Source organism: Nyctereutes procyonoides, unplaced genomic scaffold (assembly GCF_905146905.1).
Source record: "Nyctereutes procyonoides isolate TBG_1078 unplaced genomic scaffold, NYPRO_anot_genome, whole genome shotgun sequence".
Taxonomy (NCBI): Eukaryota; Metazoa; Chordata; class Mammalia; order Carnivora; family Canidae; genus Nyctereutes; species Nyctereutes procyonoides.
The window spans coordinates 29,134,569-29,157,271 of NW_026575046.1; the positions used below are offsets into that span (position 1 = coordinate 29,134,569).

Below are 22,703 nucleotides of genomic sequence, written 5' to 3' on the forward strand. Positions count from 1 at the left end.
CTACCTCCAGGGTTATTATGAGGACTACATGAAATTGGAAGCACTGCCACTGGTCTTTGTCAATGGCAGGCGCTCAATAAATGTAGAGCTGGCTTGTTATGGTTATTAATATTAGGGCTCAGCCCTCCTGCCCGTTCCTGGTGGGGCTTGTTGGGCCAGGCCTCTTGGGAGTGGGCTCAGAGTCCTCACCTTTGACATAGAGGTGGATGGTGGCACTGCCCCCCAGGGGGCTTCCAGGCTCAGTGCAGCGATAGGTCCCGGTGTTCATGAAGGTGGCATTATTTGTGCTCAGGATGCTGCTGGGGGAATTAGGGTCCAGGGTCCAGTGTGGGGAGATGGGGCCTTCCCATTCCACGCTGCCGTTGCCCACACATCGCAGGGTCACTGTTGTGCCTGGCTCCACGACCAGCTCCGGGCCTCTGGGTTCTATCACTGGGACTCCTCGAACTGGTGGGGCAAAGAGGGGATAAGGGTGAGCCCTGAGGAGGCACTCCCTGATCTGCTGACCCTAGCCTCTGAGATGGGTGGTGCCCTGGCAGGGGAGGTATGGGGCTGGGGTTCAACTGTGACTTGGGGTCACCTTGAGCAGTCCTTGTCCCCTTTGTCACTTGCTTGGGCCCTCCTCCCCGCCACCCCCCCTTCCCCGCGCCTCAAATCTACTCAGGTGAGGGACTGATGTCCGGCAGGCCCCTCCTCTGAGAAACAGAGGCCTGGGAGTTTTCTCAGCTCCTAGTCAGCTGCTGTCCCACGGAGTCTCCCCCAGCCTCAGCCTTCCCAGCTGTGAAGGGGTGGACCCCTTCAGCCTCATGTATAAAATGGGCTGTATCCCTTGTGCGAGACCCAGGACCTGGCTCAGAGCAGGGGGCGCAAACAAGCAACAGAAAAAACAAATAAGTGGAATGTTCATAGCAAAGTCCTCCAACATAATTTGTATGGGGAAGAAGAGAAAGGCCATTGGATCTTGGCACAGCAGATTTAGAAGGGCTCCAGGAGACTTGTGTCATGCCCACCCCCACCACTGGACATCTGCTCTGCAGCACCATGGGATGGTTCAGAGGCTCTGTGTCTCACTTGCCCCACCTATAAAATGGGAATAATAATTATATGCATTTCTTGGGATGCGAGGAGGTTTAAGTGCCTTTGGAACCTCACCTATCTCCAAATAAATAGTAAGAGTTGGTCATCACTCTAGCCAAGTACACCAGCACTGCTGTGTTTACTAGGAAGCCAATCTCTTTTAAGGAAAATTTTCTTGAAGGAGAAAAGAGAACTTGAAACCCATATCAGGCCCTCCGGGAAGAAGGCCCGTTGCCTCTGCAGTGTCAGCATTTTTCCAGGCCTAAAATAGGGGTAAAGGAGGGAAGTGAGAGCTGATTCAAGGCCTTGGAGGGGCGGCCAGGCACCCCTGAGCCTGTGTGGGCGGAAGCACATTGCTGGCATCCAGCCTGGCCCCCAGTTTCCGCTCAGCCTGCAGCCCTTGTCCCAGGGATGTTCTCACTTCTGTTTCCTGGCCCTCCTGGCTACTGTCCCCTCTCCAGTGGAGAGACCCCCAGGAGATGGAGTGCCACCTGCTGCACATTGGAACATGCTGGGCTGCAGGGCCTGGCTCTGCCACTGACCAACTGGGTGTCTCTAATGAATCCAACCCCTCTACTCCGGTGACAGGGCCATGGACACTGCTGCCCCCAAGTATCGGCTGAATTCAGGGTTCTCTACTCTCCTGCACAAAAGTTCTCTGGGTGGGTATTTCCACCCCATCCCCACCGTGGACTCCAGAATTGGGAAGATCTCCTCTGTCGAAGTATTTCAGGATGGCTTCATTAAATGTTTTGACTTTATATCCATTTAGAGGTGAGTTGCCTCTCTGCCTGAGCTTCTGAGCCGCATTAAAAAATGGAGTGACCTGGTGAATACTGCCACAGCCAACACGGGGGTTGTATCCCTCCTGGGCTACGTGACCACCAGGCAGAGGAGCAAGCGCCATTTCTGGGAGCCTGTGCTCCCCCATTATAGCTGCAGCTATGCAGGGCCCCAGCTGGGGTTTTACTGCAGGGAAGAGCTTGGATGGTAGGGTCACACCCCCATGGGCTGAAACTTGGTTCTCCCTTGTGCTGGGTAGCTTGCTTAACCTCTCTGACTTTTAGGCTACTCTTCCATCCAATGGGAACAGTGTGTTTCCGCCTCTGAGGTCTTGGGAGAATTCAATGAAGCTATAGCAGTCCCAGGCTCAGTCAACTGCGCTTGTCCTGGGCTACAGTTTCAGTTATGACATTTCTAACCCCCCGTTCTGATCCTGACACTTTAACGCCTAAAGTTTTTAACTTGTTTTTTAAAAAAAAGTTTAAAGTAGATTCCATGCCAGCCATGAAGTCCAACATGGGGCTTGAACTCACAACCCCGAGATCACAACCCCTTAATCTAGGGGGTTGTGAGTTCAAGCCCTGAGCAGAGATCAAGAGTTGGACACTTAACTGACTTTGCCCAGGCATCCCTAAAATTTTTAACATTTATTTATTTATTTATTTATTTATTTATTTATATTGTATTTATTTGTTCATGAGAGACAGAGAGAGAGAGAGGCAGAGACACAGGCAGAGGGAGAAGCAAGCCCCATGCTGGGAGCCCGATGCGGGACTCGATCCCAGGACTCCAGGATCATGCCCTGGGCCAAAGGGAGGCGCTTAACCGCTGAGCTACCCAGGAGTCCCAATTTCTAACTTTTAAAGGTCACAGCCTGTGACTGTACCATCCGCTGTCTTGAATTCTGTAATTCTCGTTGTGTTCCTCTTCTGCACCCGCCTGGTCTCAGTGGTGCCTTCTCCTTCCCCTCCCCTGCCCTGTCCCTCTAGCCCCTGTCTCAGCCTCCTGGAAATGTGGTCAGAGAAATGTGTCCTGTTTTGTCCTGTCCTGTTGTCCCGGATATTCATGCAGGGCCAGGCTGACACCCTCAACTTCTGCCCCTCACTTCCCCCTGCTGGTTTGGCTGGCGGGAAGGGAAAGCCTGCTCAGGCTCATCCTCCTTGGGGTGGGGGCTGGGGCCTTGGCGGACACTGATCAAGGTCCTCTTCTGTCTTGTTTCCCATCTCGGCTCCCAGGATGTGCCTCAACCTCCACACCTCTCCCTCAACGCCTTCCCCACACTGCACACCAAGGCCTAGGACATCGCGGTCTCCTCAGTGCAGGATCTTAGTGAGCCTCTCCTCGTCACTAGGGTGTTCAGAGCCCGGCCCTTGACTCCCTCACAGCAGCCCCTGCACCCCCACTCACTCACCACTCACTCATAAGTCTCCTGGGCTGAAAGCTGAGACTCCTGGCCTGCTGCCTCCCATTTTTTCTTTTTTCTGGGTCTAGATACTGAACAACCCTCCCACCCCCCAGTAGTGAGAATCTGGACAGGAGGATCGGACAAGGAAGTGAAATAAAACCCAAGGGGCTTTCTGGAGAGAGGGGAATCGTTTCCATCTTAATTGGGATGCCGTGTCCACAAGCATATGCATTTGTCAAACCCCATCAGGCTGTATACTTAAGAATCTGCATTCTCTTGTATGTAAACTACATCTCAATAACAAGAACAGACGCTCAAGCCCAGAGAGCCTGGGCCACCAAAAGACCCTCGGTGGGCTATCTCCTCATGGGGACCAGCTGTACCTACTCCTCAGGTCCTGCTATGGGGAGGCCAGAGCTGAGTCTGCCTTCCCAACCCCACACCATCACCATCCTGGCCCAAGGTCCCTCCAAACAAGCATGTGATAAAACAGAACTGTAGCTACAAGCCAAGCCGCCAGCCCCTCACCTCCAGTTGGGCACCCGCCTGGGATGAGAGTTTCTGCACCAATGCTGCTGCTACCAGAAGGTTGGAGGTGGGACAGGGTCTGTCACAGAGCTACCTATCCTGAGGCCAGGCAGCCTGTGTCTGGGAACGTGCTGGCCAGGGCCACCTGCACTGTCCTCTCCGCAGGCCCTCCTCGAGTCCTGCTCTAGTAGCCTCCCAAATTTGCCTCACCTGAGCCCTGGACCAGAGAGGCTAACCTCTTATTTCCCTTCCCAGGCCCTTATCCAAGCCTCCCAAGAATAACCCCTGCCTCTTCGGCCCTTTCCAAGTCAGGTCCTGCCTACTTTGTGGCTCACGGGCTGGCAGAGCTGGAGGGCCATTCAGAGCTCTCTAGGGCCTTCCAATGAGCTGTAGGTCTGGATCAGCAGCATTGGCATCTCCTAGGAGCTTGTAAGAAATGCATAATCTCCTACCTGGGACCTACTGACCTACTGAGTGAGAAAGTGTAACAAGATCCCCAGGTAATCTGTGCAGAGCTGAGTTTGAAAAGCATTTTTTCGTCTAGCTCACCACTGCCCCCCAACAACCTGCCATTGAATGGATGGGCACACAGAAGCCCTGGGGCATCAGGGGCTTGTTCAGGACACACAGTGAGTCAACATCTGAGCTGGGACAGATCTGCAACCCTGGCTGGGCTGGTCCCACCCCACTCACACTTTCTTTTTCCCTCCGTTGCCTCTCGAAAGCAGATACCCACAAACCTGCAGTCCAGGCTAAGGAGATGGAGGCATAGAGTGGGGACACTCAGGGAGAGTCAGGAGTTTACGAGGTCCTTACACAGGGGCTTTCTCTGTCACTCATCTCCCACCCCCCCAACCCGAAGAGTTCCCAATTTTGCTCTTACCATGCCAAGCTGTGGCCACCAGCAGGACCAGCGGAGCCCCTAGGCCCATGGCCTCAGTGGGGAGGTGGCAGGTTGATGCGGGGCTGAGGGATAGGCAAGGCACTGGGGTCTCAGCTGCTAGCTCCGCAGGGACCAGGGCTGCTGGACACACACTCCTCTCTGCTGTACTGGCTGTTTCTCTTGTTTTCCTCTTCCTCCTCCTTGGGCTGATCCCCTTCTTCCCCTTTTAGCAAGGCAAGGCAACCACAGAGTTTGGAAATCTTGGGTCTTCAGAAGAAAACAAAGCCATGACCCCCAGGGGGAGGAGTTGGAGTCTGGGACAGGGCCAGCCTGCGCTTGGGGGAGCTAGCTAAGTTTAGGGCCCTTCTGAAGTCACCTCCAAAGGATCCTGGGAGAAGAGACACACCGAAGGTCAAGTAGTCAGTCAGCAACACAAGTAGGGGGTCTTTAGAGTGACCAGACAGTTCTGGTTTAGCCAAAAGAAAAGTTAGTTTGGTCTGAGACAGCCTGATGATAGAAGAAGCTTCTATTTCCAGGACACTCCCCAGCTAAGCCCTTCACATTCACTGTTTCCTCCAGTTCCCATAGATCCTTTATATGTTGGGTACCATTGCCATTCCCATTTTGCAAATGGAAAACCTGAGGCTCAGAGAGATCAAACACCTTGAACTTGCCCATAATTACATGGCTATTGAATGGCAAGGTGGGATTTAGATCTAGACAGCCTGATTGTAGAACTCTTGTTACATCACCTATTAAGTTATTTGTTTGTTATTTTTACAAAGAGTCTAATTGTGCAGCTATATTTCTTCAGAAAAATAGCATTCCTCTGCCACTTCCTTTCCTGGAGTCAATTGCTTTTATCCCTTTCAATGGATTTCCTTAGTATTTTCCTTCTTATTTCTAAATAACATGGTTATGAAGTTACTTCTTGAAACTAAAAAAATTCCAACATAAAAAAATTCCAATGATTAGTCTTTCCATGTACTTAAGTATATGTAATATATTTTATATATACCTTTTTTTTCAGAAAGGTGTTTATTTATTTATTTTTTTTTATAAATTAATTTTTATTGGTGTTCAATTTACCAACATACAGAATAACACCCAGTGCTCATCCCGTCAAGTGTCCCCCTCCGTGCCCGTCACCCATTCACCCCCACCCCCCGCCCTCCTCCCCTTCCACCACCCCTAGTTCATTTCCCAGAGTTAGAAGTCTTTATGTTCTGTGTCCCTTTCTGATATCTCCCACACATTTCTTCTCCCTTCCCTTATATTCCCAGAAAGGTGTTTAGAGGGGCTCCTGGGTGGTCAGTTGAGTGTCTGCCTTCAGCTTAGGTCATGATCCCAGGGTCCTGGAATCGAGTTGAGTCCCACATTGGGCTCCCTGCTCAGCAGGGATCCTACTTCTCCCTCTCCCTCTGCTGCTCCCCCTGCTTGTGCTCACTCTCTTTTTGTCAGATAAATAAATAAAATCTTAAAAAAAAGAAAGTGTTTTTAACATCGAGTAACCATGAATACCAACCAAAACTGACTCAAGAACAAATAGAAAATCTGAATAGATTTATAACTAGTACAGAGGTTAAATCAGTAAACAAAAATGTCCCAACAAAGAAAAACCCACAACCAGATAGCTTCACTGATCAATTCTACACAATACTCAAAGAATTCACCCCAATTCTTCTCAAACTCATTCAAAAAAATAGAAGAGGAAGGAACCCTTCTTAACTCATTCTATGAAAGCAGCATTAACTTGATACTAAAGCTAGACAAAGACATGACAAGAAAATAAAACTACAGACAAATGTCCTTGATGAACATAGATGCAAACATATTCAGCAAAATAGTAGCAAAAAACACCTTAAAAGGTGTTTATATCTAAAAGTTTATATCTATAGTTAACTGATTTTCAACAAAGGTGCCCAGATCACTAATGTGGAAAGAAACAGCACATTACAGTGATTGTACACCATGACCAAGTGAGATTTATCCTAGAAATGAGAAGATGGTTCAACATATGAAAGTCAATCTAACATATTACATTGATAGAGTGAAAAAAAAACCCCACATGATCATCCCAAGTGATGCAGAAAAAACCTTTGGCAAAATTTATGATTTAAAAAAAGAAACCAACAAACTAGGAATATAAGGCAACATCTTTAACATGATTAAAACCGTACATAAAAAACTCACAGTTAACCCAAGGTGAAAGATTGAAAGTTTCTCCCCTTAAATCAGGAACAGGGATCCCTGGGTGGCGCAGTGGTTTGGTGCCTGCCTTTGGCCCAGGGCGCGATCCTGGAGACCCGGGATTGAATCCCACATCGGGCTCCCGGTGCATGGAGCCTGCTTCTCCCTCTGCCTGTGTCTCTGCCTCTCTCTCTCTCTGTATGACTATCATAAATAAATAAAAATTTTAAAAAAAATTTAAAAAAAAATCAGGAACAAACAAGGACATCACTTTTACTGCTTCTGTTCAACACTGTACTGGTAGTTCTAGGCAGATCAATCACAAAGAAAAATAAGTACCCAAATTCAAAAGGAAGAAGTAAAATGATCTCTCTTCACAGATGACATAATCCTATGTATAGAAAAATCCTAAAGAATGTATGGTAAAAAAAAAAAAAAACACCTATTAGAGCTAATAAATTCAGCCAGGTTGAAAGGTACAAGATCAACACACAAAATCCAATTTTATTTCTATACAATTACCATGAACAATCCAAAAAAGGAGGTTTAAAAAATTATTTTATTTGCAATAACACCAAAATGAATAAAAATAAGTGGGAATAACTTTAACCAAAAAAGTTGCAAGACATATACCCTGAAAACCACAAAACACTGCTGAAAGAAGTTAGGAAGACTAAGTAAATGGAAAGACATCTCATGTTCATAGACTGTAATATTTAATATCATAGAGATAGCAGTAACTCCCCAAGGTGATCTGCAGATTCAATGCAGTCCCTTATTAAAAGTCCACTGGCCATTTTCTCAGAAATGGAAAAGCTGATTCTCAAATTCACATGGAATTTCAAGAGACTCCAAGTAGACAATACAATCTTTAAAAAGAACAAAGTTGGAAAAGTCACACTTCCTAGCTTTAAAACTTAGTATAAAGCTACAGATATCAAAACAGTGTGGTATTGGCATAAGGAAAGGCATATAGATCAACAGAAGAAAATTGAAAGTCCCAAAAGAAAACTTTATATCTATAGTTAACTGATTTTCAACAAAGGTGCCCAGACCATTGATGTGGAAAGAAAACTCTTTGCAACAAATGATGTTAAAATAACTGGATGTCCACGTACAAAAGAAAGAAGTTAGACCCTTCACACCATATATAAAAATTATAAAGGATCAAAGACTTAAATACAAAAGCTAAAACTGTAAAACTCTTAGAAAACATAAGGGTAAATATTCATGATCTGGGCGTGGAAATCTCTTAGATATGTCACCTGAAGTGCAAGCAACCAAAGAAAGAGTCAATAAGTTGAACTCCATCAAAATGAAACATTTTAGTGCATCAAAGGACAATATCAAGAGAATAAAAAGACAATACACAGAACGGGAGAAAATACTTGCAAATCACATGTATGATAAGGATTAGCTCTCCATAATATATGTATCTCTTCTAATTCATGAATCAAAAGGTCAACAATTCAATTAAAAGTGAGCAAAAAAGTCGAGTAGATATTTCTCCAGAAAAGATGTATAGGGGATCCCTGGGTGGCTCAGCGGTTTAGCGCCACCTTCAGCCCAGGGCGTGATCCTGGAGACCCGAGATTAGGCTCCCTGCATGGAGCCTGCTTCTCCCTCTGCCTGTGTCTCTGCCTCTCTCTCCTTCTGTGTCTCTCATGAATAAATAAATAAAATCCTAAAAAAAAAAGATGTATAAATGACCAACAAGCACGAAAATATGCTCAACATTATTAGTCATCAGGGAAATGCAAATCAAAACCACAATGAGATACTGCCTCATACCAACTATGTTGTCCGTAACTTTAAAATCAGAAAATAACAAGTGTATGATGGGGAGAAAATTGAACCCTTGTGCATTGCTGGTGAGAACATAAAATGATGCAGCTGCTGTGGTAATCAGTTTGATAGTTCCTCAAAAAGTTAAACACAAGAGCGCCTGGGTGGCTCAGTCAGTTGAGTGGCCCACTCTTGATTTTGGCTCAGGTCATGATTTCAGGGTTCTGGGATCAAGCCTTGTGCTCACTGGGAGTCTGCTTAAGGATTATCTCTCTCCCTCTCCCTCTGGTGCTTCCCCAGCTCATGCATGCTCTCTTTCTCTCTCAAATAAGTAAATCTTAAAAAAGAAGAAGAAGAAGAAGAAGAAGAAGAAGAAGAAGAAGAAGAAGAAGAAGAAGAAGAAGAAGAAGAAAGAAAGAAAGAAAGAAAGAAAGAAAGAAAGAAAGAAAGAAAGAAAGAAAGAAAATTTAAACAGAATTACTATATGACCCAGCAACTCCACTCCTAGGTATATCCAAAAGAATTAAAAACAGAGACTCAAGCAAATACCTTCACACAAATGTTTAGTGCAGCACTATTTACAATAAGTGAAAGGTGGAAACAACTGATGAATGGATAGACAAAAACATTTCATCTCCATACAATGGAATGTTATTCAGTCATAAAGAGAATTAGGGACACCTGGTTGGTTCTGTCAGAAGAGCATGCAACTCTTGATACCAGGGTCGTGAGTTTGAGTCACATGTTGGGTGTAGAGATTACTAAAAAACAAAATAAATAATACAAAAAAAAAAGAAAGAATAAAGTACTGATAAATGTCACAACATGAATGTACTTCAAAAACATTATGCCAAGTGAAGGTAGTCAGGTGCAAAACTCACATATTGTATGACTACATTTGTATGAAACATCCAGAATACATACATAAGTCCACAGAGACAGAAAGCTGACTGGTGGTTGCCAGGAGGGGGGTAGGGAGGTGGGGGGTGGGGACGGGGAGTGACTGCTCCATGGGGACAATGTTCCCTTTTGGGGTGATAAGAATGAACTAGACATTCGGACGCCTGGGTGGCTCAGCAGTTGAGCATCTGCCTTTGACTCAGGGCATGACCCCAGAGTTTGGGAATTGAGTCCCGCATCGGGTTCCCTGCAGGGAGCCTGCTTCTCCCTCTGCCTATGTCTCTGCCTCTCTTTCTGTGTCTCTCATGAATAAATAAATAAAACCTTTAATTAAAAAAAAAAACAGCAAACTCCAGCTATTTGCTTTCTACAAGAACCCCACTTTACTTATTTATTTTTAAAGAGACACAGAAAGAGAGAGTGCTGGCGTGCTGCATTGATATCAAACAAAGTAGACTTCTGAACAAGGAATACATCTAAGGATAATGAAGGACATTACAGAATGACAAAGGAGTCAATTATCCAAGATGATGTAACAATTCTAAATATATATGCGCCTCAATTAGAGCAGAGCTTCAAACTATAGCAGACAAGACCAATAGAACTGAACAAATAGACAAATCTCTGGCAACACTTCTCTCTCAATAATAAATAGTACAGGTAGAGAGAAAACAGTAAGGATATAGACCTGAACAAAACTATAAACCAACTCGACCTAATTGATATTTATACAATAATCCACTTAATGGTAGCAGAATACACATTCTTCTTTAGGGCACATGGGACAATCACCAAAATTACTATATTCTGGCTCACAAAAAAATAAAAATAAAAAACACCGATAACTAAATTTTACAAATTATTTCAGCCCCACAACAGAATTGAACTTGAATTAACAGAAAGATATCTGGGAAATCACAAATATTTGAAAATTGAATAACACACTTATAAACAACTCATGAGCCAATGAGGAAATCACAAAGGAAATCAGAAAATATTTTAAACTGAAAGAAAAAATAATCAATGATCTGAACTTCTATCTTAAGAAACTAGAAAAAGAACAAATTAAACCCAAAGCAACTATAAGGAAGAAGCTAAAGATACTACCAGAAATCAATGATATCCAGAACAAAAATGTTGGGGAAAAACCAGTAAAACTCTTGAAAAAAATCAATAAAATATCCAAGAAAAAACAAACAAGAAAGACACATTACTGATATCAAGAATGAAAGTGTGGATAATACTACCAGCCCTATGGACACTAAAAGGCTGGTAAGAAAATACTACAAACAACCCTATTCCCATAAATTCCTTAGATTAGAGAAAATGGACTACTCCTTTGAAAGATACAATGTGCCAATCTCACGTGAATGGTCCTATATTTATATAAAACCTTCTAACAATAACAACAGACCCCTAGAAAACAAAACAAAACAAAATTCCAGGCCCATATATTTTTGCTGGCAAACTCTACAAAACAAGGAAGAGATAATACCAACTTTACACAAATTTTTCCACAATGTAGCAGAAAGAACACTTTCCAACCATTGTGTTATGCCAGCACTTCCCTGATAGCACAACTCTACAAAGACACAAGAAATAAAACTACAGGCCAATATCACTGATGAACACAGAGGCAAAAAATCCTCAGAAATATTAGCAAACCAAATCCAACAATACATTTTTAAAAATCACTCACCACGATCAAGTGGAATTTATTCCAGGGATGCAGGATGGTTAAAGTGTTTGTAAATCAATCAAGGTCCTACATCTCATTAACGGGAGAAAATATAAAAGCCCCTATGATCATCCCAACAGAGTGCAGAAAGGCATTTGAGAAAATACAACATCCATTCATGATAAAACTCTCAACAAAGTAGGTTTAGAAGGAACATACTTCAACGTAATAAAGGCCGTATATGAAAAACCACAGCTAACATCATACTCAATAGGGAGAGCTTTTCTCCTAAGATCAGAAACAAGACAAGGATATCCACTCTCATTACTTTTATTCAACATAGTACTGGAAGTCCTAGCCACAGCAGTTAGATAAGAAAAAGAAATAAGATACATCCAGATTGGCAAGGAAGAAGTAAAACCTTCACTATTTGCAGATAGCATGATATAATATATAGAAAACCCTGAAGACTCTACCAAAAAATTACTAGGACTGATAAATGAATTAAGCAAAGTCACAAGATACAAAATTAATGTACAGAAATTTGTTGCATTTCTATACACTAACAATGAAGTAGCAGAAGCAAAACAATCCCACTTATAATTGCACCAAAAACGATACAATACCTAGGAATAAAATCAAACAAGGAGGTGAAAGACCTGTACTCCAAAAACTATAAAACACTGATGAAATAAATTGAGGATGACACAAATGAACAGGCATTTTATGCTCAACGATTGGAAGAACCAATATTATTAAAATGTCCATACTGCCCAAAGCAATCCACAGATTTAACACAATCTCTTATCAGAATACCAACAACATTTTTTTTGTAGAACTAGGATAAACAACACTAAAATGTGTATGGAATGTGTATGGACCCTGAATAGCCAAGGCAATCTTGAGAAAGAAGAACAAAGCTGGAGGTTTCTGGAGTACTCAGATTTCAAGAATACTACAAAGCTGTAATTATCAAAACAGTATGGTACTGGCACAAAAACAGACACATAGAACAACGAACAGAATAGAGAGCCAAGAAATAAGCCCATACCTGTATGGTCAGTAAACGTATGACAAAGGAGACAAGAATATGCAACAGGGAAAAGACAGTCTCTTCAACAAATGGTGTTGGCAGAACTGGACAGCTACATGCAGAGGAATGAAACTGGACCCCTGTCTCACCCCATACCCAAAAATAAACTCCAAATGGATTAAAGACCTAAATGTAAGGCCTGAAACCATAAAAATCCTAGAAGAAAACACAGGCAGTAATTTCTTTGACATTAGCCGTAGAAACGCTTTTCTAGATATAGCTCCTCAGGCAAGGGAAACAAAAGCAAAACTAAACTATTTGGACCACACCAAAATAAAAAGCTTTTGTGCAGCAAAGTAAACCATCCACAAAACGAAAAGGCAACCTACTGAATGGGAGAAGATCTTCGCAAATGATCCATCCGATGAGGGGTGATGGAACTATATCTTAATTGTGGTAGTGGTAACATGACTATATACCTTTGTCAAAAGTAGCACCATAGGGGTGTGTCCTCAGGCCAAAGAGCATGCAACTCTTGAGCTCCAGGTGTTGAGTTCGAGACCTAAGCTGGGTGCAGAGATTACACGGAACAAAACAGAAGCAGCACTATAGACTACTATAAAGAACTGTAGATTAATAGGGCGAGTTTTCCTCTGTATTATTTAAATCTTAACAAAGAAAACGAGAACTAAAAGCATAGGGCTAGGAATAGCCAAGATAGTTCTAAAGAAGATGAAAGAAATGGAAGGTCTTGTTCTACTAGATATGAAGAAGAAATACTGTGATAAAGTGTGGTTGAGTTTGCTCTTGACTCACAGGCAGACAAATGGTACAGAATAAAGATCCTAGAAACAGATCTCTACATGCAGGCATTTGATAAATGATGGACGTGGCACTGCAAGGTTGCAGGGTGGGGAAGGACATTGGACGGATCTGAGGTCATTGGCTATCTACACGTTTTTTAAAGTGTATTTCTTCTAGATATCCTTTGTCCATGTTTCTATTTGCTTTCGTCTTTTGCTGATTTGTTGGGACTATTTGTATTCTGCATTATGTCCACTAACCCTACCATCACATATGTTGAGGTATTTTCCACTAGTCCACCGTTTTAACTCTCTTTGTTGATGTCTTTAGGTTTTTACTCTATATGTAGTCAAATCTGTTGGGCTTTTCATTTCTGGCTTCTGGGTTTCATGTCTTACTTAGGCAGGGCGAGCCATTTATTGTTTACCAGGCACTTTCATTTCCACGTTCTCATACAGGCCTGAGCCACAGGCACGAAGCACACTATCTCCACCGTAAAGATAAGAAAACAGGAAGGTCAAAGAGGGTAAGTGACTTATCTCAGGTCAGGGCTACTTTGGGGAAAACTCAGAGCCAGTTTGGGATTCTCAGCTTAAGCCAAGGTCACCACTCCCTGCCTCTGGAGGCATTGGGTCAATACCATTCCCCTCCCTGTCCCCTGGCAGGTCACCCGCGTGCCTCCTGATGTTGGAAAGCTGTAGCCCATGCTTCTCTACCAAGGAACAGACTGCCTCTCTGGGGCACCTCTTGTCGCTTCTGCTTCTGCCTTCTGTACCCCCAGACAACTGTGTTCCTTGCCTCTTGATAAGCCTCCCGTGATGTGGAGGCAGCCCTGTGTTCCCTGGAGACACCACATCTCTGGGTTGGGCACTCTCATCCCTTAATAGCCCTCCTCCGACCTGGTCTCCAAAAGCATCTGGTCATCTTCACTCTCATCAGATCTTTAACATACGCGAGGTCATCAATGTGACATTAACTTTTTCAAGTCCAACACATTTAGACGGAGCTCCTTCATGTAGTGACAGAGGTCCAAAGGGGTGCAGATGTCATAAGGGGAAAGAGGACCGATCATCTGGGAGGCCTTTAGAGTGGGCCGTGGAGGAGTCCTCCAGGCAGAGGTTATTTAGTAGAAGGACTAATGTAGGGGCAGAGAGGGTGAGAAATCCGGGCCAGCCAGAGGGAGGGAGCGGAGGTGGAAGTAGGAAGCAAAGAGTCCCTGACAACCTGGCCTGGAGCTCCGACTTTACCCTGTACACCATGGGCTCCTAATGGGAGCCTCCAAGGTGGTCTGGGGAACTCCAGCCTCAGACTCATAGAAGTACCTTTTAAAATGCAAAATCTAAGGCCATCCCAGGCCTGCTGAATTAGGGGTGCACAGGAAACACGCTCCCTACGGGACTCCGATGCTCACTCATGGTGGTGGCCACTGCTCTCAAGAGCCCACAGATAGCCTCAAGGAAACCTGAGAACCCCTAACATATCAGTAAAGTTTGCATCTGAGCCCAGGATCAGATGCCCAGCTTCCATGCTATTCTCACAAAGTCCCTGACCCAGTCTGGCAGAGACCACTCCCAGGTGGAAGTTGTTGAGGTAGAGAAGGGGCATGGCTGGCCTGGGGGTCGGAGGCCACGGTGGGTGGCCCTGAGGGGTGGCTTAGGCCACCTCAGCAGAACCTGTCTCTGTCCCCAGATCAGAAGAAGCTGCTCCCTCTGTCATTTCTGTCCACCCAGCAAACCCCTTTTGCTCCTCCCACCCCCTACCTCCAGGAGGCCTTCTTAGCCCTGACAGACTGGTAAGTGTCCTTATGCATCCCAGGCCATTCCAGTACTTTCCTCACTTAGCAGATGAGGTTTAGCAAAGGTTTATCAGGTGCTTACTATGCGTCAGCAGCACACCACGTGCTCTTTGAAATTTTCTCATTGAATCCTCAACCCTAGAGGCAGGTGTTGTTATTATTCCAAAGCTCCGAGAAGTTAAGTCACTTTCCCAAGATCACACAGCTAGTGAAGGTATTTCTGCCTCCTGAGCCTATGGTGTCCATGACCATTCTGATCCACTGACTTTAGATATTTGAAGAATGAATGAGTCCCTGGATAAAGGCTGTGTTCTGAAACTCTCCAAGCAGGAAAGTACTCTCCCCTCCTGTGAATATGGTCTCTGGAGGCCTAACATGCTCTGATTGTCATTTATGTGGCAGGCACCACGTCAGGCTCTTTGCATATTTATCTCATTTCATCCGCTCAGCCATGAGTCTGGTTCTAGTAATTATTCCCATTTTGCAGATGAGGAAACTTAGGCTCAGGGAGGTTAGGTCACTTGCCCGAGGTCCCAGAGCCAGCAGGTGACACAGCTGGGGTTGGAATGAGGCAGCCTGGCTGCAGAGCCTGTGCCAGTGACCACCACACTCACTGCACAGAGTGCTGCTGAGTACCCCCCAGCAGCAAGCCTGCTGACCACCAGCAGCCGTGGGATGGAGGTGGCCTGTGGTCCAGTGGGGCGATGCCCAGCAGAAGCCTCAATGATGCAGCCGGGAGGCTGATGAGCAGGAATTCTGGATTGACATCACTCCTTCCTGCAGCAGAGGAACTTTAGAAAGAGTTTGCACGTCAGCCCGAGGATTAGGAAATCCCAGAGTAACTGTGTGAGCCTTGTCATGCTTCTGCACATACTAAGGGCCTGAAATTCATCTCCCTGCCTGGCTTCTGGCTCTTGGTACCTCCAGACCTCATGGCAGGGACAACTTGGCCCCCACCCTGCAGGTCTCTCAACCCCAGCCCCAACCCATGCCCTCGAATCTGGAAAGTTCACCCATCTCAGAGCGGAGGAGCCTGAGCCAGGAGCCAGGGACCCAGGAGAGTTGGCTACTGGTCCTGCTTCGACCCCAGGCCAGAGAGGTCCCACTGGCCCTCCCTCCAGGCTGGAGGATCAAGTGGGCGCTAGCATCTGGTATAGGATACCGTGGGACCCTATTTCAGCCCAGTAGTGCAGCTCACATCCCTACTCAAGCAGGGCCTCTGGGAGCCCTGTGATCTCTTCCCTGCTGCTCTCCTCTCTCAATCCGCCCTCTCCCTGCACTGCATGCTGGGTTTTCAGCTGCTGACCTCACTTGGCTCCTTCTTGCTGCTGGATGTGCCCTGCCTCTGTCTGGTCTGAGCTCACGGCTCCATTCTTGGCCTATCTCACCCTCTCCCTGGCCCCTGAGTTCACAGCACCCAGCACAAGTGCTGTTCCAAGGGGGTTGCTGACTGACTCCACCCCCAAAGCAAGCTCCTTGGTGGGACCCACGTTTCTCCTCATCATTTCCTGTTCACCCAGAGCTGGGCCCACGTCTGGCAGAAGACAGTGGAGGGAATTCTAGGCTCTCAGAAGCCACTACACTGGGTACTTCATGCATCTGGCCCTGCTCTTTGCCTGGGAAGGAGAAGGCTCAGGGCTCTTCCTGCCTGCAGGGCCCTGCCCGTCTCAGTGGAAGGTAACATGAGCACTAAGCAGCCGCAGGATCTGTGCTGCCATGTCCATGGTCCAAATGGGGGCCTTTGAGACCAAGAGGGTTGCTATGCATAATTTCACCAACACAGGGGCATGAGGAGGGATCATTCTCCATCACCCTGCCTGTTGGGCACTCCCCTTGTGTCAGTCTCTGCACAGACCAGCTCATCTTATCCTCACCACCACATCTGGAGACAGCTATAATTATCCCACTTCACAGATGCGGAAAGACAGGCTCAGAGGTGGCAAGCGACCTGCCCAGGGCCATATAGCTAGTAAGTAGCAGAACTGCATTTGAATCCAAAAACTTGGCTCCAGAACCCATCTGCTTAACCATCTGCCTTCAGCAATGGCAGGGGCTCTCAGAAAGGGAAGGCTAGAGGGGAATGACCAGAGCCTTAGAGCCAGAGAGACCAGGAATGCTCCACTCCTAGCTGTGTGAGCCCAGCCAGGTCCCTGGCCTCCCTAGGCCTCAGTTTTTTCACTGGTGAAGTGCGGGAGGGATCATTGACTTAGATCCAGTGAGACAATAACACAGGCTAGTGTATGCCCCAAATATTTACCTAGCATTTATTCTGTCCTGGCCCTGGGAACACAGTGGTGAACATGGCTGTCATCATCCCCTGTCCCTGCTCTGGAGCTCAGAGCCTGGTTGCAGAGCCAGGAGAGGAACCAGGAACTCAGGGGGTGGTAGGACTTCCTTGGAACACTGAAGAGGGGAGTCAAAAGGAGTCTGCCTAAGCTGACCAGGAGTTGGAGGGAAGTGCAGGGGAGAGTAGGGAATATCCCGGAAAAGAGAGATAGCATGGAACAGGCCAAGAGATAAAGACATTCAGAGACTGAGGCTGTCAAAGGGCTGGGAAGAAAAACCACTTCCCACTGAGTGATCAGGAAGGCTTCTTGGAGGAGATTGCTTTGATCTGGGCCCATTTGCCCTTAGCCATAGTGGGCTGGGCACCCTCAGTGGCAAGGACTACACCGATAAAAGTACACAGGTCACACTTCCGCAACAACAGAAGAAACAGTCAACAAAATGAAAAATCAACTTACTAAATGGGAAAAAAACATCTGCAAACCATCTACCTGATAAGAGGTTGACAACCAAAATATATTAAGGAAGTCATATAACTCAATAGCAAAAAACAAAAACAACAATAAACCAAAGAATCTGAGTTAAAAATGGGTGGAAGTGGAGCACCCAGCTGGCTCAGTCAGTGGAACTCAAGGTTGGGAGTTGGGATCAGAGTTGGGATCAGAGCTGGCTCTTGATCTCAGAGTTGGGAGCTCGGGCCCCAGACTGAGTGTAGAGATTACTTAAAAGTGAAATATTTTTTTAAAAAAATGGGTGGAAGAACTGCCTAGACATTTTCTAAAGAACACATTTAAATGGCCAACAGGTACATGAAAAGATGCTCAACGTCACTCATCATCAGGGAAATGCAAATGAAAATCACATGAGATGTCACCTCACACCTGTCAGGATGGCTAGTATTCCAAAGACAAGAGATAGCAAGTGTGGGTGAGCCTGAGGAGAAAAGAAGGCTGTTATGCACAGTTGGAGGGTTGGAAAGCTTGTGGTCCATGGGGGGGTAGACAGTCCTTGGAGGGTCAATGACGGGGGGAGACATTGGAACCAGGTCAAGGATGGCCTTGAAGACCACTCTAGGGTGCCTAGATTCTGTTTGTTGGGCCATGGGGAGCCATTGAAGATGTCTGAGTGAAAGAGAGTCAAGACCATGGTATGCTTCAGGATCATCAATAACAAAGAAGAGAAACTCTCAGGCATGGAAGCTTCCACCTTGTGCCTTCAGAAGGGGAACAAGCACCCTTGAGAATTCAGTGATTTTCCAGAAGCTCTGTTACTTCCCCATGTTTATGACTTTTCTAGTTCCTTGCAGTAATTACCATGAAACCCCAAACCAGAAAGAGACTATGGAACTGCCCCCACGCCTATGAAGAGAAGAGCCCTAAGGGGTGTAAGGAGCTATTGGAGAGGGCAAGCATGGAACCACCCGGGGCCCAGAGAGAAGGACCAGGGGCTAAGCCAGTGAGAGGAAGTCACAGGGAGACAGTCTGGTTTCTGTGGTATCCCTATGTCACCGCTGGATCCTGAGAAGAGCCAGCCCCCTGCCCAGGCTGGGATCCTCTCATCAGGCCGTTGTGGCAGCCGTGGCAGATTTTATTCTGAGCTGTGGGAGTCTGTCGTAGCTCAGAGAAGCTCCTGGATCCCACTCCAAGAAGAAACCACCCAGGGATTCCAGGAGCCCCACTGAGTGGCAGCCAGCACCCTGATGCCAGGGTTCAGTCTGCTGTTCCCTGTGAGTCCAGGAAGTGGCCTTAGAAACTCCTTGAAGAAGGCAGTAGAAGGACACCAGACTGGCAGGAAAGAGCCTTGCTATGTGTGACCTTGGGCCGGCATTGGATGGCTCTAAGCCTCAGCTTCGTCATCTGGGACTGAGCCCTTAGCTTGTCTCACAGGCTGACTATGAGCTTCACATGTGGCCACTGTCAGGGACACACTCTCTAAACAGCAAGGGGCCCTAGGCAGGGCGCGGGTGGCCAGGGCAAGCTGGGTTTCCCAACAAGTGGGGTTCCTCTGGATGTGGGCTGATGGCCAACCTATGGGAGCACTGAATAGAGTCGCAGGCAAGTTCCTGCCTTGGCGGGTCACTCCAGGGGGAAGATCTCCACTCCCTACACTCTGTCTTGAACTCTGTTCCACCACTTGTTTGTGGCTTTTTCCAACAAATGGAAGAGGCTCCAGACTTCTTTCAGGAGGTCAGAGCACCTAGCTAGAATTAAATAATGTTGTTTTCATCACTTGCATGCTTGATCTTCTTAGCTTCTCGGAAGCTTAATGATTTTGCATATTTTAAAGGCAACTTTTAGACTCCAGTAACCTTTTAAATGCTTATTTTGTTTACTAAGCAACTCTGTGTTAATTTAACCTATGGAAACAGCTACTTACCAAAGTGTGCAAATATACATATACTTTATGGGGGCACCTGGGCTACATGTCTGACTCTTGATCTCATGAGGCTCAGGTCTTGATCTCAGGGTCATGAGTTCAAGCCCCACATTGGGCTCCACCCTGGCTGTGGGGCCTACTTTAAAAATAATAAACAAACAAACAAACTTGATGAACAATGGTCATTCCAGCATAATTTAGAACTTGGAACCACTAAATGTCCATCATCAATAGGGGACTGGTCAAATAATGAATGGCACAGGCATGCTTTAAATTATGCATGACTCTCAAAATGAACGCATTGCTACCTACATGTACCACTGACCTGGGAACATGTGTGGCCATGACATGTTCTTAAGTGAAAAACAAAAATGTTGCAAAATGGTAGCAGTCATTTTATTTAAAATTGTAATTATATATTTACACAGGTACAGAAAATACAAATATATTTTTTTAATTTTTATTTATTTATGATAGTCATCACACACAGAGAGAGAGAGAGAGACAGAGACAGAGACAGAGACAGAGACAGAGACATAGGCAGAGGGAGAAGCAGGCTCCATGCACCGGGAGCCCGACATGGGATTTGATCCCGGGTCTCCAGGATCGCGCCCTGGGCCAAAGGCAGGCGCCAAACCGCTGCGCCACCCAGGGATCCCAGAAAATACAAATATTAACATAGATGTAACGGGGCCAGGGGAGGGAAGCCCTGGAAGGATATAACTAAACTGTTAACAGTGAGAGGCAGGATTTCCATAAGATAAATTCCTATACTCAGAGCTGCTGAGTGAAGAAAAGATGCATTTACAATGTTACTGGAGTCTAAGATGCAAAATACACAAAGGAAAGACCTTCTAGATTATTTATTTTGATGACGGATTTTTTTAATACACGTGTATGATACATAAATACTTTTATAAAAGCAATTTTTAATCCTTATGACATCGAACAAAGAAATCAAAGAGGCTGTTAGACTGTGTGCCCTGGTGCAGAGGGGGTTGCGAGCTGTGTGTCAGCTGAGACGCAGAGCCCCTCAAGCAATAGCTCCTTCTAGTCTTTCCCTCTTTTTCCAGGAACAAGGCCCCTTGCTGTGAATGGGGTGGTGGAAGAATTGTACAGCCCAGGTGGCTCATCTGTCTGGGAGGAAAATTCTAGCTCACCAGTTCCCTTGGGCCTGCCTGAGAGGCGAGGCAGGAGCCAGCAGCAGAGGTGACCTATGGTCCTCCCCTCCCCCGACGCCTGCACGCCCTCTGCTGGGGGGGGAAGGGCGTGGGGTCCAAGCCCTCTGCTAGCCCTCAGGTTCACTTAGCTCTTTCCCTCCTTGGTCTGGGCACCAGACAGGTCCAGAGTCTAGAGACAGGGGTTGGGACTCAGGTTTCCCCCGTCTTCAGCTCTGCAACCTTGGCTGAGTGCTTTCCCTCCCTGAGCACTGACTTGGGAGTCTGCTGGGCCCATGCTCCTATCCTGTCCCTGCCACCCTGACCGGAGGGCCTTGGGAGGTCGCCTCAAAACCTTCCTGAACTGGTTTCAAATGTAATATGGGGACAGTAGTGGTACCTGGATCCTAGGGTTGGTGTGAGGGTGAAATGAGAAAACGGGACAGGACAACCGTGGCCCAGAGTAACTGTTCAGTAAGTGCTCACCAGGGTTTCATCATCCTTCATCCCTTTGTGACATCAGTAGCTCCATTTACTGCTGGGGAAATTGAGGCCTGATGTGGTGTAATCTAGCCAAGGTCCCAAAAGGAGCAGGCCTGCGATGGAGGGAGCCCAAGTCTCCTGACCTCCAGATGGAGGCTTTTCCCATGAGCAAGGATAATCCCCGTCTGGAATGTGGGTTGTTTATTCTCTTCACAGGGCAGATCCGAGTATTGGCTTATTCATCTCTACTACCAGGAAAGAGAAGGTCACAGGCTCTGGGTGTTCTCTGAAGCCAGGACCCCCAGGAGGGTGGGCTTTGTGCAGCCAGGCCATGCAGCCTGCGGGATTTCCCCTGGCATGGCTCAGCTGCCCCTGCGTTGGCGGCTGGGCCTGTGAGTCAGAGCTGCCCCACGTCTCCCCACGGGTGGCCGCAGCCCCAGACCCCTGGCGGCAGTCCAGGGAGGCGTGTGGTTCCAAAGAGAGGTGCCTGCCCCCCAGAAACAAACGGAGATGCCCCCTCCCCCACATCAGAGAGAGCAAAGGATGGCTGAGATCACACAGTGAAGTGTGACAGATCTTGGGTGACCCCTGCCAAAAGGCCCAAGTGAGGAGGTCAGGAAGCCACAGCCTGGGTCTAAGACCCTTGCACTCCGGCACTTGCCCTGTTTGGCTCTATGGCCCTGGCCCCGCGCTGCTAGGGTCTGTCGGGCCCGGGGTGGGTGGATGTCTGTAGTCTATAGTCACGGAGCCTATAGTCAGGATGGAGTTGGCTAGCAGGTGCCCACATGCTCAGCTCAGGCCAGCCCCGAACCACGGAGCAGCTGCGGCTGTGAGGGGCCTGGGGCCTGCTGGGTCTGCACCCCCCTGAGCAGCCTAGCCACCCTGCCCTCAGAGACACAGCTGGGCCCCCGTTCCTGCCCTGGCCTCACCCCAGGGCCTCACCCTGGCCGCACCCACCCCCTCCCGCCCACCTTCCTCTCTCTCTTCCCTTTCTCCTCTCTCACTTGCCCTCTCTCCTTGCTTCTTGCCACTCTCTGGCCCCCATGGGTGCTCTGTCTGCCCTGCTGCTGCTTGCGCCCCAGCCGCTACTCACCGGGGCCTGGGATCTGGGCTGGAGCGGCGGCCTGTCACAAGCCACGTTAGCCTTCATCTGGCCTGTGGGCAGCACGCAGGGGAGGGCAGGGGGTGTCCCAGCTTACCAGCCAAAGCCAAAGCACGTGGTGGGGCAGGGTGGGGGCCGCAGGAGAGGCTCGGGCTCCTCAACAGGAGCCTGCGAACAGTCCGGCCTGTCCCAGGGCCCAGCACTGCAGAGTCACAAGGGCCTTTCCATTCCACACCTTGGAAAGCCTGAAGCCCAAGGTACAGGCCATCCAGCTGCTAAGCAGGGGGTGGAGGGAGGGCGCAAACCCCATTTTACAGATGGAACCGAGACTCGGAGCTCAAGGACCCTGTGGCCGGGGCTCAGCCCCCATCTGCCCCACTCCACCTTTGGCACCTCCCAGGCACAGGGACCTAATCCCACCAGAGACCACGAAGTCCA

The 22,703-nt window shown here is 47.2% G+C and overlaps 1 protein-coding gene across 2 annotated transcripts in view; it reads right to left on the reverse strand.

Annotated features, from left to right (window-relative positions):
* Positions 1-4,881, reverse strand: part of CSF1R (colony stimulating factor 1 receptor) — a 29,931-nt gene extending 25,050 nt beyond the window's left edge. For both annotated transcript variants that reach the window (XM_055324767.1, XM_055324768.1), the window contains exons 1-2: positions 4,677-4,881; positions 190-447 (exon numbers count right to left, since the gene is read on the reverse strand). In XM_055324767.1, coding sequence (XP_055180742.1) covers positions 190-447; positions 4,677-4,725 — 307 coding nt within the window. In that variant the 5' untranslated portion in view covers positions 4,726-4,881. The remainder of the gene's footprint in view (positions 1-189; positions 448-4,676) is intronic.
* Between the last annotated feature and the right edge of the window lie 17,822 nt (positions 4,882-22,703).